The sequence below is a fragment of the Arachis stenosperma genome, chromosome 3 (genome assembly GCF_014773155.1).
Source record: "Arachis stenosperma cultivar V10309 chromosome 3, arast.V10309.gnm1.PFL2, whole genome shotgun sequence".
In the NCBI taxonomy this organism is placed as follows: Eukaryota; Viridiplantae; Streptophyta; class Magnoliopsida; order Fabales; family Fabaceae; genus Arachis; species Arachis stenosperma.
In genome coordinates, this window is record NC_080379.1 from 135,941,264 (window position 1) to 135,956,547 (window position 15,284).

Consider the following 15,284-nt stretch of genomic DNA (forward strand, 5'->3'; position numbering starts at 1 on the left):
TTTGAATTTATTATAGGGGAGAATGGTTATCATAACACAACTTCAGATCATTGTGTATTGTGGAAAAGTTTTTATAATGATGATTTTATCATTCTTTTACTTTATGTGGATAATATTTTGATTATGGACAAGAATGATTTGAGGATTAATGAGTTGAAGATTTTGGGCATGACTATTACCCGTTATAGAGATTCCAAGAAGCTTTATTTGTCACAGAAGAAGTACATAAAGAAGGTGCTTCAAATGTTTGGCATGAATAATACCAAATGTGTTGCTAGTTCTTTTGCTCCTCATTTTTAGTTGAGTACCAAGCAGTGTCCAACCACTGACGAGAAGAAACAAGCAGTGGATGAAATTCCTTATGCCTCAGTGGTTGGAAGCTTGATGTATGCTATGATGTGCACTAGACCAGATATTGCTCATGTGACTGGTATAATGAGTCGTTTCCTCTCTAATCCAGGTAAAGAGCATTGGAATATTGTTAAATAGATTATGAGATATCTCAAGGGTACAACTAACTTGAGTTTGAGTTTTGGTGTTAAAAAACCTTTGCTAGTTGGATTTACTAATGCAGACATGGCAGGAGATGTTGATTATCAAAAGTCTACTTCAAGTTATTTGGTTAAATTTGCAGGGGGAGCTATTTCATGGTAGTCAATGCTACAGAAGTGTGTTGTACTTTTTACCACAAAGGCAGAGTTTATTACATCAACTGAAGCATGTAAAGAGTTGTTGTGGATGAAGATGTTTCTTTGAGAGCTTGGTTTCAAGCAAGACCGTTATGTGTTGTTGTGTAATAGTCAAAGTGTTATTCATCTTACTAAAAATTCTATTTTTTATGTAAGATCTAAATATATTGATGTTAGGTATCACTAGATATGGGATGTGTTGAATTCCAAGTTATTGGAACTTGAGAAAGTTTACACTGATGATAATGATAATGGTGCTGATATGATGACAAAAGTATTGTCAAGAGATAAGTTTGAAACTTTATTTTTGGTCTTGAAACATGTTGAATTGCTGGAATGGCGAAGGCCTCCACCTAGATGAGAAGGGAGAGATTTGTTGGGCTTTTTCTTTCTTTTGTGAAGTCTAAGCCCAATTTTTTTGGGTGTCTCTTTCCACCCTTGTGCCACTACCTTAATCAGATTTTTTCAAGCAATAGAGAGTGAGAAAGAGCAGCCACAAAGTGAGAGAGAAGAGAAAAAATAGAATTTTTGTTTCTGTATAAAGCAATAGATTTCAAATGACAGTTTTTCATTCGTTCACCGTTGGAGTAGCTTGAAATTTGTACTGCAAGTTCATCTCATCTTGTTCTTCATTCTGGATGGTGGAGATGTTGATTGGAGGTCTGTAGTGAAAGGAATCAGTTTCAAACAACTCCATTATTTTTTGGGCATTTTTCATCTTCTTGTACTCATTTGTAAGCTTTGGTGCTTTGATGTATTGGCTGATTGTATACACGATTTGTGCTTTGTTTAAGACTCTCTTGTACCTTATATTTGATTATAGTGAACTATTTCATTGGTTTGGATGGCTTGTGATTTTTACCTCTTATCTTGAGGGCGTTTTCCACGTTAAAATATCAATATGTTCTTGTTATTGCTTTACTTGATATATTTGCTTGCTCATAGTTCCTGCCATATTATTTTGTGAGTACTTCTATATTATTCTTATATTAAACATTTGTATTGTTTTCGCTACTGGACTCTTTTAGTATAGAGGATAATAAATGTTTAGGAATAAAAAATTATTAGTTATTGATTATTGAAGTCTTAAATTGTTTATGAAATCAGAGAGTAGTGGTATATATATATATATATATATGAGTTCTATAGTAATTTTTACTATGGTGCCTAAATTACCTAACTTGCTTTTAAAGGTAAAAAATAAAATATTTAAAGTAAAAAATAAAATATTTAAAATTTATTAAATATTATTTATTTACCTCTTTTGGTAAGTTGGACACAATTTCAAAGACACCATAACATTTACCATATATAAGGTAGCGTTTGTTTTCGGGGGCAGGACACGGAGACATGGACAACACTTGTTTAAAAAGTGTTTGGAAGTAGAGACATGGACAGTGGACATATTGTCTCCGAGACAATTTTTGATACTTTTGTGTCCACTCTTTCACGAAGGACAATGATGGACACGGAATTTGGAAGAGTGGACACGGACAATTTTATAAATTTTGTTTTCCTTTTTTCCACTATTATCCCTTCTTATTTTTCCTATTGCATTATTCAGAGATACTTTTTTCTTCCTGTTCTTTCTCTATTTCTTTTTTTCCAGGTACTCTCTCCTTTCTCTAGAATTTTTTATTGGGGGTAGATAATTCTTTTCTTTTTATAGTTTTACTTCAATACCATTTTAACCTTATATTATATTATTTGATTTGTAATAAAAATAATAACAAAAATAATTAATCTTGAAACTTTTAAAAGATAAATATTATCAAAAGTAAAATTGATCTTTTAAAATGCTAAAAAAAATTATAAATTGTAATTGATTTTATATAATTTAAAGAAAAAATCAGTTTTTTATAAAGAAAAATCAGTTTTTAGATAAAAAAATTAGTTTTTTTTTTTAAATAAAAATAGATTTTTATATGCAAAAATTAATTATTTTTTCATGTAAAAATGGATTTTTTTTAAATTAATTTTTTATTTAAAATTAATTTGGCTTATTAACTTAAACAAAATTTTTTATTAATCAAACTCAAATTAATTTTTTTTATTAATCTTAACCATATGTATTCCTACATATTAATAATAAATTTTAAAATAAAATAATTATATTTATAAATTTTATTTTAATATAAATACTAATATATTTTTTTATTAAAATTTTTTGCTTCTTCAAATATTTTTTCAAGTTCTGTCTGTACTCCTACGTACTCTTATTTTTTATTAAATTAATTTGTATTGATGTAGAAAATTTAGAATCACAGGGCTATTTTAGTCATTTCATATAATATTTTAGTCTTGTCCATGTGTATCCAAACATAATACTAGACATTACATTAGTGTCTTGTCCATCGTATCCAAACACAATACACAAAAAATAATTTTTAGTGTCTCCGTCCTATTGTCTCCGTCTCAGTGTCATGTTCTGTCCTGTCTTTAAAAACAAACGCAACCTAAGTGCCAGTGTCCCTGCTGATATATTTTTGCTTAATAATAATAGTTCTAGCCATGTCACTTGCTTACCAAGCTTTCTATTTCTATTTCTGTCTATTTTTTATTCACTTCTCTTTGATGCTATATCTTCAATTCCTACTTCTATATGTTCTTACCCCAAGATCACTTCACAAAATATAAAAATATTAATTTTTGTGTTATAATCATTTATATCTTATTTTTAGTGTTTTGTCTTATCACTAATCGCAGCCTAATAGTCCACACCATTAACAGAAAATAAATTAAGGATTAACATGATACACTTTTACCAATTTCATAGATGTAATTAGTGTAATTAAAAATCTCAAGTACAATTTTGGTGCACATCACCAATCTCATAAAATACTTTGGGACTTAAATATTACTTCTTCATCAGGTTCAGTAAAAATTAAAAAACCGAATTATGTATTTCCAATCCTCTTTTCATGGCAAAAATTCATGGAAGTTTTACCACATCATGTATGGAATCCCAATAACTGCAGGAAAACCGTACAACAGAAACAAGAGGGGAAACAAAATTATCTTCACCATCTCGTTAAAATTGGATAATTTGCGGGCGGGATCAAAATTTGGCAGCTCAAAAGAATTGTGAAGGTTGAAATAGATGAAAAGCTTCAGCAGTTAGGTTGTATGTATAATGGAAATTGTGCAACCTTGCTGCTTCAAGTTTCACTGATTAGAGAACCTAACTCTTGACGAAATGCTGGAATTTTGCCTGCCTCAACAGCCATGACTAATCCCATTGGCCTGTAATTCTTTAGCTGCAATGTTTATATGAACATAAATATATGGTTCAGAATCATTAATGAAATAGATGTTACATGAACACCACAACTCTGCAAAGTGACAGGATAACCAATATCCAAAGAAGCAAGCAACTATAGTATGAATTTCTACCAGACACAAAAGTGGTGGGACTTTAGAATGTTTTTCGAGTATCTTTAAGAAATTGACCAAACAATAGTAACTGCCATGATACAATGAGAGTTTAGAAAAATAGAAGACTTGCCTCAGGAGGTGCAAGCTGCTGAGCTCGCAATGGAAAACAGAAGGACCATGAGCACAACTGTATGATGGAAAATAATCAGTAATCAGATGCAAAAGATATACTATACAACGACACCGCTAGAACATCAATACCTTATGGAAAATCTCATCCTCAGGCTTTACATAAATTATTGCTTCATCATCGTCGGAGCTTGGTTTTCTTTTCTTTACTATATTCTTGTGCTGTGTTTTCACATCCAGGAAAGAGTTACAGCATAACACATGAAATTTGAGGAGGGACAAAAATTATCTTAGCCAAAAAAAGCTAAACCAGTCCATATGACAACAATCAATACAGGGGATGTGCTAAAGCAGCAAATATACCTCGTAAATTTTGCTGAGTATTATATAATGCTTAAACTGGAAAGACTTCCGGAGGTCCTCTGTTGGCTGATAAAATGTGAAAGAAGACAATGTAAGTTCTAAGTAGAAAATTAGTCTCCAGTGGTTAGATGGAAACACATTTTAACACCCCCACCAATCTGATACTACTGAAATCTAACCTCATCTTCTGTGGCCCATGACACCTCATCAAAAAGGGCTTCATAAAGGTGTGGCAAGAGTTGCGGAGGAAGGTTCAACACACGCTGTGAAACCAAGAGACCTATGTCACGTGCTTGTTCCTCCAAAAGTAACCTCAATTTATCAGTAATGCCCTTCTCTTGGCGTGCTTTGGATAGGAGAAAGTCCTTAACTTCCGTAATGCATTTTTGCTCCTAATCAATGATGAGATGCCAGTCACAAACCAAATTTACAAATCCCCAAAAGATAATGAACTGGAGACATTAACTAAAGAGGGAACTAAGAATTAAGTTATTGTTCTGTTCATGAAAGCTTTTCTATATCCTAGTAGTAGCGCCTCACTTACAAGTCAGCAAACTAGTAAATTTGGATGCAGGCAAGAAAGTTATATATAATAGCAAGGGGACAGAGAGAGATTTTAACCCTCCAAAAGAAAGAGACACATGCAACAACAAAAAAGTGAGTAGGATGTCAAGTATCAACTAAACAAACAGTAAGGGCATCAGATATATAGCTGCAATTGAGATCAAGATAAGAAAAATGAGGCAAATGGATCAAGCAACACAACATATATAGCACAATGTTACCTACCCTATATCTGCACAAATTAAGAGCACTAACAACAGCAAAAAGCCCTTCATCCTCATCATCCTCTATCTTTACAACAGTGCCTACTGTAGTCTGCGCCAAAATTAAATCTACAAATCCACTTAAATCCCATTCCTTATCATCCAGGTATGTTTGCAGCAAGGTCTTCACTCCATGAAAGTCATTGGGTTTAGGATCAAAAAAGGAAAAGTCTGCTTGGACAACTCCCTTAAGCAACAGAGACCATGTTTAATTAATATACTAAATAGATGCAACACTAGAGATAAATATTTGTATAAAAAGATATCTTACTTCAAACTCCTCATCAGAGGACTCATATTCTTTGGCTTTCTCCTTTAACGAGGACTTACCTAAGAAGTAGGTTAGAAATAGGGATTCGCAATACAAAACATCAGCTCACTTACAAATATAAGGCACTTCAAATAATACATTTATATTCTTGATCACAATTTATATTTCTTTTTTTTTTTTAAGGAAAAGGAACTCTTACTAGCAGGTGTAGGCTTTTCATCAAATTTGGAGTGTTGGCGTTGCCGTTTGGGCATAGAAGGAGAGGCCATTCGAGCCAGAGCACGAGCAAAAGGGGAGAATGTAAATGGCAAAGTTCTGGGCTGTTGGCAATGTGTTCTTGGCCTTCTGGGCATTTTGCACTGGAGTAGCTATAACAAATTTAACCGCATAGTCAGACTATTATGTACACATTATATTTAAGACAATCATCATTCAGAAAAGGCAGAACCTGAAAATATATACTTGACAAAGTTCCAAACACACGTAGTGGCAGAAAAGCTTATATCTTATGCTATGTGAATTTTTTTTTTTCAATAAGCAGAAACACTAATAACCTTAAAGCATGCATTTGACAAAAATATAAGCCTTTCTTTTAGACAGTAAGGCCTCTGCTAAATTTGCACCAATCTCAACCTCAATGATCATTAAGAGAGAAATAGGAAATGTTTAGACCTCTGCAAGAGTAGTGCAGTTTGTAGAGGATGCCAGTTCTTGGTCTGTTCAACTTCAACCACTGTCCTACTTGCAGCTGCAGAGAAAAAGAATACAACTAAAAAACAAAAAGAAGAAACCATCAAGCCACCAACTCAATCCACATGCTAATACATGATTCCAGATCCCTAACAAAGAAACCACCAAGGCACCAACTCAATAAGAGAAGAATACCAAAAACTTAAGAACACGAACGTTAATTCTGATAAAACAAAAAAGGAAAAAAACATTGTCTATATAATCAAATCTGCATATATATACCAAACTATCTGCTTGAGATAGGGTTATGATTCCTTATTTGTTCTTGAGCTGATCATGGAACAAAATACACATTTTTATTGAAAAGTTTTAGCCATTTATTACTAGATTCTTCTACAAGAAATGACTTTCATGCTCTCTGCAATTCAGAATACAATTGTTCAGTCAATTTGTTTTTCCGATGTTCTTTCAATTCAATCATCATTGCAAAATAATATTTCCTAAATCCGCCCCTCCCCCCTCCCCCCTCCCCCCAACCCTACTTCCTCAAATCTGTGTTTATATGTAGTAAATGATAGATTAGCATATGCATAGATTAAGCAAACAAGTCTTATAAAATACCAAATTTTCATCCTCATCTTTTCTAGTTTCTGATCAATCACTTTAATACTATAGCAGAAATGGTGCACATAAGGTATACATATAAAATGGGGCATATACCATTACTCCACATTTTAGCAAACATAATAATTGCTTTAAAACATTGTTAATGTGGAGGCAACGATCAGCACATGTAATTGATAACAGGCCAGGATCATTACTTGTACTAAGTAGCTAGTGAAATTTTAGCACATAACATAAACATGAGTTGTAGCTGAGAAAAGTTGCAGAGAGAACAGATATCGTTCACATGGAAATTGGAAAGGAATGAACAAGAAAGGAAACCATGGAAAGGAATAAAGGCAGAACGAAGCAGAGAGTAGCAGAGAGAAGGAAATCTCGTTACCTTGGAACTCAGAAGTTTGAACGAAGCAGAGAGTTACTGCTGTGCGCGATGGCCGACGGCGGTCACCAGGTCGGCGGAGGCGAAGCTGATGTGGCTTAACCGACTGAGGAGGAGACAGGGAAGAATCGAAGAAAGCTACAGGTTCAACATAATTGCAGCAGCGATGGGTTAGAGACGACGGCAGCAGCGTGGGAGAGGACAGAGGAGTGATGTGTTAGGGTTTAGCCAATTAGCCGTTTAGGAGTGTTTGTTGTTTGGGCTTTGAGAGTATCCCATTTAAATTAGAAATCTTAAATATATTGTGTATATAACAGTCTGACGGTTAAATTTGTTATAGCTACTCCAGTGCAAAATGCTCGTGCTCTGGCTCGAATGGCCTCTCCTTCTATATTCCCAAACGGCAACAACAACAGTCATGAAAAGCCTACACGGCTACACCTGCTAGTAAGAGCTTTTTTTTTTAATAAATATAAATTGTGATCAAGAATGTAAATCTATGTTTTGAAGTGTCTTATATTTGTAAGTGAGCTGATGTTTTGTATTGTGCATCCCTATTTCTAACCCACTTCTTAAGTAAGTCCTCGTTAAAGGAGAAAGCCGAAGAATATGAATCCTCTGAATGCCCTTAGGCATTGGCTTATACTAAATAATATAATTAGAAAAATTTACTCACAAAAAAAAAAGGTAAAACTCTCAACAACAAGCCCAAACCGTACAACAAAATGCTCAATGTATACAAATATACGAAAAATACAATTGTAGCCTGACAAACTTCTTACATTAATCAATTTCTGGAATTTCACCTACCACTGCTATACAATGATGACACCTTGTCATGCATTAATCCTCACCCATTCCCTTTCTTAGCAACCATTTACATGTAAGAAAGAAAAAGAAAAAATTGACAATTTAAGTAGTCAGAAAAAAGAACATGTATTAGTAGTAGTTATAGATGCTGGTTGAATGTATATGTGACAATCTGTGTTATACTTGGTCATTAGCATTGACACAATCTCAAATGAATCTAAGATGAAAGGGCAAGTTCAGCCCAAGCCAAAGATGATCCCTTGAGATCCACGCTAATTGAAGTGTCAATTCTGCCCTCCAGAATGCTACATAATTCCCGCATTGACGGACGGCCGTTGGGGTCACCATTGATGCATTGAGATACCACCTCACATATTACTTTCAAGTCGTCTTCTCTGTAATGTTTTAACTCTGGATCCACCACACTTGACATCATTTCCGGTATCTCAAGATATTCCCTAGCCTGATAATGATAATTAAGCAAATAAAATGAAAAGTTTAGTTTCCTTACAATCTGTTGATACAAATTCAAGTTGAATTGAGTGGTTACTTGAATTTTAAGTAAGCAGATAAAATTAGAGTTTCTTACCCAGTCCACCAAGTACCCTTTGTCCTTGCAATACGGAGGTCGTCCGCTGATTATTTCCAGTAGAAGTACTGCAAAGCCGTATATGTTTCCTTTGGTGTCAAGACGACGTGCCTCCACGGAATTTGAAAGAAGGCACATGGAGCCCTGGCTGCCAATGGAACCAGAATTCTTCTCTGATCTTTCAAGAATTGTCTTCCAACTTTCAAAATCGACCAGCTGCGATTTAAGGTTTCAATAAAATGAGAAGGCATGGCAAGTGTAGTGTGTTAAATATAGGATACTCAATTACACTGTCTCAATTGGTGGGTCTGAACATTTAAACCAGTTTCAATGCATGCATACCTTTGGTGAAAAGTCTTCTGTAAGATATACAGCATTGGAATTCAACTCTGAGATAGTGAATGGTGGTTCAATTTCTGTGTGCAAATACTTGAGTCCACGAGCAATGCCTATAATAACTTTCATACGCCGTGTCCAAGACAATTGGCACCCTTCTTCATCTGCAGTCAAAATTCCTTTTTAAGAAACCAAAACGAATGGGAGAGAAAAAAATCATGTAAGGAGGAAAGAAACTTGACTTACAGCAATGTAGGTGCTCATAGAGTGTCCCATTTGAAGCATAATCAAAAACCAGCATCCTGGTAAAAGGATTGCTCTCTCTACAATAACCTAGCAGTTTTCCTGTATTCTCATGATTCAACCTTGCCAAGTCTGCCACCTGAATGGAATCAATAACAGAAAAATTAAGAACTTGTCTTGATTATTTGTCTGTCAGTTCTTGCACATTTTAGGAACTGCAATGTTCCATTACCTCTCTCTGAAAATAGAGCTCAAGGTAACCCGTCCAATGCTCTTCCTTAATGCAGAGGGAAATTACAGCAATCTCGGGTCCACCTTTCATTGTACCCTTGTAGACCACACTATCTGGTGAAGAACCAATTATGTTGCTGAAGTCTTCGCAGGCCACTTCAAGATCTTGTCTGCTATACTTCGTCACATCTTTCAACACATCAGATTCTGCATATTGATATTGTTGAGTATGTTAAAAGCAATTCTAGAAATATTAGAAGGAAATACACACCGGAGGGTGTAGAAACTGAACCTATATATACTGTCATATGCTCTTTCTCGCTTGAAGATTTTTTCCAAGGAATGATGATAGATGATTTGCTGTTAAACCTCTGATACGCCGTGAAAATAGCAATCAAAAAGAGACAACCAACCATGACTCCTGTCGCTATCTCTAGAGCTAAAAGCCAGGAAGGTTTTGATGCTCTTTGATGCTTCGACACATGTTCAGCAGCTCGATGCTTTAGGTTCATTACTGGATGGCTCTGGGCAGGTGAAGCACCAGCTATGAAATGATAGTTCATAAAAAACATTCAATGAGTAAGGCCAAGAATATATCTAGTAAATAGATAGATAATACGTATGTTGGATTTACAAAGTTCATTCAAATGTTACTTATTATATCATTCATTCCACTCTTGGAAACAGGTTGGATTTTGAAAAGGAAAATAAAGGGAAGCCAGAAGCCAGTGAAACTTTGATAGACCCTTTACAATGAATTCAAGCCAGAGCTCATTTCGTCTCCTATGTATTTTTTAATTTTCATGAGATGTTCTAATTCATGCTTTCAATTTTAAGAGTACAAAAAAAAAATAGTGTCATGCATACCACATTGTACAGAAGTCCGCTGCTTTATGTCTTTAATCTGAAGGCAATTCCCTTGAAAGCTTGATCTGTTTGACAGAATTCATGTAAATGTGGAGGTTGAGTAGAATGGCAAAACATGAAATGAGGATCAAATAAGTACCTTGGAACACGCAAACATTTGGGTAAGCTCCCAACAAAGAAGTTATATGAAAAATCTGCAACTTTTAATTGAGTCGTACGACACAAGCCAGTTAAATTCACATTTGAGGCATACCTGAAGAAAATTATAAGAACTGTAAGAGACAGACCACCAGAAACAAATTTTGAAGGTGTAGCTTGTATCTTATATTTAACAGTAAACCAGATAAATTTTCACAGCTGCAATAATTTTCAAAATAACTCAAAGCCAAAGTTCATTTATGCCTCCCTGCCTATGAATTCTGACCAGACAATACCAACTCAATTCCAATATTTATACTCACATCTCATGCATAGTTGAATCAGAACTTCCACCAGCAGGAACAGGTCCTTGAAGCTTATTCCTATCCAACCGAAGTTCTTGAAGGTATTTCAAATTTCCAAGCTCTGGGGGTAGCCTACCAGTCAACCCATTGGACTGCAGGTTTCTACAAGAATGCGAATAAAGTTTAAGAGACTGTGACAAACTAGTAAGAGTTAAAAGTTCTCTCTATTCAAGATGTTATTGATTTTCTTTTACATTTTCACTGCTTGGGTCAAATTTCCAATTTCTCGAGGAATCGGTCCTGATAACTGATTCAACCCCAAGTCCAACACCTTGAGAGATTTCAACATGCCCAATTCTTTTGGTATTGTGCCAATAAGATTGTTTCCGTGCAAGATTCTACAACCATAAGAACCAGATATTAACACCACAAATTACAGACATCATATTCCAGAACTACAAGTCTAGAAGCACATTGTGCAAGGCACATACAGTTCTTGCAAGTAGGTGATTTGCCCCAATTCTGGTGCAAGAAACCCTCTTAAGGCTGACCCTGATATGTTTCTGCAAAGAATTATCCCAAACTATAGAATAAGGAATGTGCTAGCTAGAAATACAACTCATCAACAGCAACATAACAATTTGCACTCCGAATAAATGTACTTAAGGGATCTGTGGAATCTTACAGCTTGATGACATGATCTCGAGGTCCATTGCACAAAACACCATTCCACTCACAAGGATCCGAAACCAGGGTATTCCAATTGGACAAAACAAGATGTGGATCATCAAAGATAGCTTCTCTGAAGGTTTGAAGCGCCAAAACTACATAGAAATAAACTCCCCGGTTAGAGGCCGAAAAAAGCAATGCAAATGCTTAGTTACCATGAATGCTGAATACCATAGCTCAATTGGGAAGCCATAACAAAAATACAGTGAGAATTTGAGAATGGAAAACAGTTGCTGGATCTCAAACCTTCAAAGTATACAGAAGAAACAGAAACAGAAAATGCTGCTACTTAATGGCACTATAGCCTATAGGCAAGTTCCAACGAAAAGAACAAAAGCACATCATAATAACTATTTTTGGTACTGTCTTTATGTTTTCCCATCATCCAAACAGAGGGTAACTGAATTGATGCAACGAGATCTGAGAGAGAAAAGCGAATACATAACCACCATAAACTTAACAAGTACCTTCATTTTTTGCCACCGTATCAGAAGCTACAAAAGACAGCGTGGAAATCAAACCCAGAAACAACAATGAAGTGTATAGCTTCATGTTCTCCCACAAAGTCTTGTACAATTTTCTGTTCCTTCCTCCTTCAGCCACTTCTCTCTAAGAAACAAACTTCAAAGAACTCTTTCCAATTCAAAATGAACTCAGCAAGGACAAAAAACAAACATCTCAAGTGCACAAAATACACAAGGGATATAAACATCAAAAAAAAAAAAAAATACTAAGCCAGGTTTAAAGGTCCTAAAAGGTGGGTACTGGCTAATACTAAGCTTAATTAGTGTCTTTGTGGAAAATGTAGATTTGTTAATGAAGGAATGGAAGGTATAAGTAGGTACGGAAGCGTTTTTGAATCCTAGATTTGAATACTGAGAATAAAAAGAAGCAGAAGCAGAAAATGGGGTTAAAGCCAAAGGAAATGAATTTAGTAGGGTTGACACTGACACTGTACTAGACCCAACCCCAGAAGAGGGAGAAACTTGGATTCAAAGAGACTTTATCCAAAATTGGATTTTGATGGCACTTGGTCGAAAAAGATGGACCTTTTTATTCTGTGTTACGTTTAAAAATGGCGGTTTCTGTAGAGTGTTTTTTTTTCTGGTACAAACCCCTCTTTTTCTTTCTCTTATTAGTGTTGTTTATGGTAGTTGTTGCATACTAAATTGGTATGAAGTTTTGGAGTTTCAGCATTAATCATTGCATTTGCAGAGACTAATTGCGTAGTGAAGATGAATCGATGATAATTGATTGTTTCAACACTATCTCGTGAAATTCGCGAGACGATATATTGGTATCTATCTCGCGTGTTTTGTCTTTTCAGTTTTGTCAAAAGTTGTTTGGGATCGATGCGAGTCAAAACAAACAACTGGACGCAGTAGCTGGTAGCTACTGCTTACTAGTAATTTTGGTTTGATTTAGTAACTGCGAGGCGTCATCATAATGCATAATTAATGTACTAATTTTATTATAATTTGGATTCGGGAAGAACCGAAGAAGTTAATAAAGTACTAAAGTAGTAAAACAAAGAATTACTCATTATTATTTTGTAACTTTTATGAAATATATGTATTTTATTATTTTAATTTAAAAATAATTAATTTTTTATTTATTATTTTATTAATTTTTTATTTTAAAAGATCTTGATCTATTTTATTAAATATAACAATTATGTTATGTGTATACTAAAGTTAGTTATTAGTATAAAATATATATTAAAATATAAATACATAACAAAAATAAATTAATTATATGTATTTATATATAAATACATTGATGGCTAATTTTAGTGGTTGATTTTAAAATATAAATAATATTATTGTAGATTTAACCTAGTATTAATGCATACATTTTGGTGCATGTAAGTATAAAATTAGATTTTTTTATTTAAATAAAATAAAGAGTGATTAATAATATCAGACTTTCTTAAACCAAAGTTTAAAACGTGAATCTTCTATTCCTATTAATATATAAATCGTCACAAGACTGTTTGTATTAGATAATATATTAAACACTATACTCTAGGACGATTTATATATAGAAGTTTTTAAAAAAATGTACATAAATCGTCCTAGAAGTTATGAGCTTCCCAAGTTGAACGTAACTGGTCCCAGGATAAAAAGGGTTACACGTTTTTTACCTAAAATACAAAGAGGTAGGACGATTTATGTGTCTCTTACAACACACAGCAGTCTAGCACGATTTACGTGTAACAAGCTAAACTCGTACATACATCAACCCGTATGTTTCTGGAGGTTTGTAGATTTTTCTCAATCACCTATACAAGTGTCTGACAAAATTTTTCTCTAGTCTCGAACTACGACACTACTTCCTTTCTTTTTCTAATAAAGAGCTCAACCAAACGCTCATATGTTGACTTAACAAGTGAACCCACGGGTAGGTTACGTGTACCCTTTAGGACGGTATTAATACACTCATAAATGTTAGTTGTCATGACCGTATCAGTGGCCACTATTCCGATATTGGGTCCACAACTCTAATCCGATCTTGTTGCACCAATTAACCATTCACAAGAATCTTTGTTGCATCCTTAGATTTGAAGTTTAATGCGAAGTTAGCAGCTATGTGTCTTACACAGAATGCATGATGTGCAGTCGGTAGGAGCCACCCACTATCTTTGGCAACCAATGTAGCCTTGATTGCATTGTGGCTGTCAGAAATAACTACAATGTCGGGCTGCGGAGTCACGTGCTGATGAAGGTGACTCAGAAAAAACTTCCACGAATCTGTTCGCCCTCGATTAACCCGAATGCCATTGGAAAAATGTTTGAGTTTTCATCTTATACAATCACCATTAATAAAGTACCTTCATACTTGCCATATAAATGCGTACCACCGATAGATATTAATGGCTTGCAATACTTGAAGATCTCAATACACGTAGAAAACGTCTAAAATCATCAATGAAAAAATATCCTCATTCCATCGACCGTATTAGTAGCCCTAACAGGTGAAGTACATAGCACTGTTATAGTGCCAGACAAATATATCTGAACCCCGATGATCCACTCCGGAATCAAGTTGTAAGACTCCTCTCAATCTCCATATATCTGTGCAATCGCCTTCTACTTAGCCATCCACACCTTTCTGTAACTGGGGTTGAAACCAAATTTTGATGAGACCACATTCTGCAATACTTTCACAGAGATTGATGCATTTGTCATGACCATTGGTAGAATTGACGCACAGATGACATGATAATCGAGTTGCCTGTGATCGGTGGATATCTCTATTGCAAGATATGTGTGCGGCCTATTGTTCTTTCTAACTTTCAAGTAACATTTCCTCTTTCGCATAGTCACACGTATTAGCCAATTACATCCATTCTCAAACTGCACACACTTTTCATGATACTTCAATTGATTAGACTTAAACACTTTATACTCAACACTCCAAAGGTACGCACATCACTCAAGTCATTTGCATTATCTGTCTGAACGGACAAATCTGCTGTAAATGATGGAGATGAAACATGGGCAGTAACCTCGTGACCAGTTGGAACGGCACTAGAACTCCCTTCTATTACGCCGGTTGGTAAATTTGAAACAGATCCACCGGAACTACCCTCTACATCAACCATTCTCGCAAACAACTCCATAGCGTCCAAATCTGGAACTCTAACTTGATTGTGAAATATATCTTACACGTCGTCATCACTTAGCATC

General features: G+C 34.8%; 2 protein-coding genes across 7 annotated transcripts; both read right to left on the reverse strand.

Moving 5' to 3' along the window:
- Positions 1-3,457: 3,457 nt before the first annotated feature.
- Positions 3,458-7,802, reverse strand: LOC130968734 (protein BCCIP homolog). 5 transcript variants are annotated; one of them, XM_057894167.1, is made up of 10 exons: positions 7,351-7,802; positions 6,327-6,402; positions 5,854-6,013; positions 5,655-5,713; positions 5,346-5,570; positions 4,736-4,948; positions 4,557-4,622; positions 4,326-4,415; positions 4,195-4,251; positions 3,458-3,946 (listed from the first exon to the last, which is right to left on the reverse strand). In XM_057894167.1, exons 3-10 carry the CDS (start codon positions 6,005-6,007, stop codon positions 3,848-3,850), a joined length of 963 nt encoding a protein of 320 aa, XP_057750150.1. In that variant the 5' UTR covers positions 6,008-6,013; positions 6,327-6,402; positions 7,351-7,802; the 3' UTR covers positions 3,458-3,847. The 5 variants fall into 5 exon arrangements, with proteins under 5 accessions (XP_057750150.1, XP_057750151.1, XP_057750147.1 ...); XM_057894168.1 differs by having other exon boundaries at positions 6,327-6,423; XM_057894164.1 differs by having other exon boundaries at positions 5,854-6,022; positions 7,351-7,800.
- Positions 7,803-8,063: 261 nt separating this feature from the next.
- LOC130968733 (probable LRR receptor-like serine/threonine-protein kinase At1g63430) lies at positions 8,064-12,878 on the reverse strand. 2 transcript variants are annotated; one of them, XM_057894163.1, is made up of 13 exons: positions 12,063-12,859; positions 11,552-11,690; positions 11,358-11,429; positions 11,121-11,264; positions 10,885-11,028; positions 10,563-10,676; positions 10,424-10,488; positions 9,849-10,100; positions 9,558-9,763; positions 9,329-9,464; positions 9,089-9,246; positions 8,747-8,962; positions 8,064-8,620 (listed from the first exon to the last, which is right to left on the reverse strand). In XM_057894163.1, exons 1-13 carry the CDS (start codon positions 12,145-12,147, stop codon positions 8,375-8,377), a joined length of 1,977 nt encoding a protein of 658 aa, XP_057750146.1. In that variant the 5' UTR covers positions 12,148-12,859; the 3' UTR covers positions 8,064-8,374. The 2 variants fall into 2 exon arrangements, with proteins under 2 accessions (XP_057750146.1, XP_057750145.1); XM_057894162.1 differs by having other exon boundaries at positions 8,064-8,962; positions 12,063-12,878.
- Between the last annotated feature and the right edge of the window lie 2,406 nt (positions 12,879-15,284).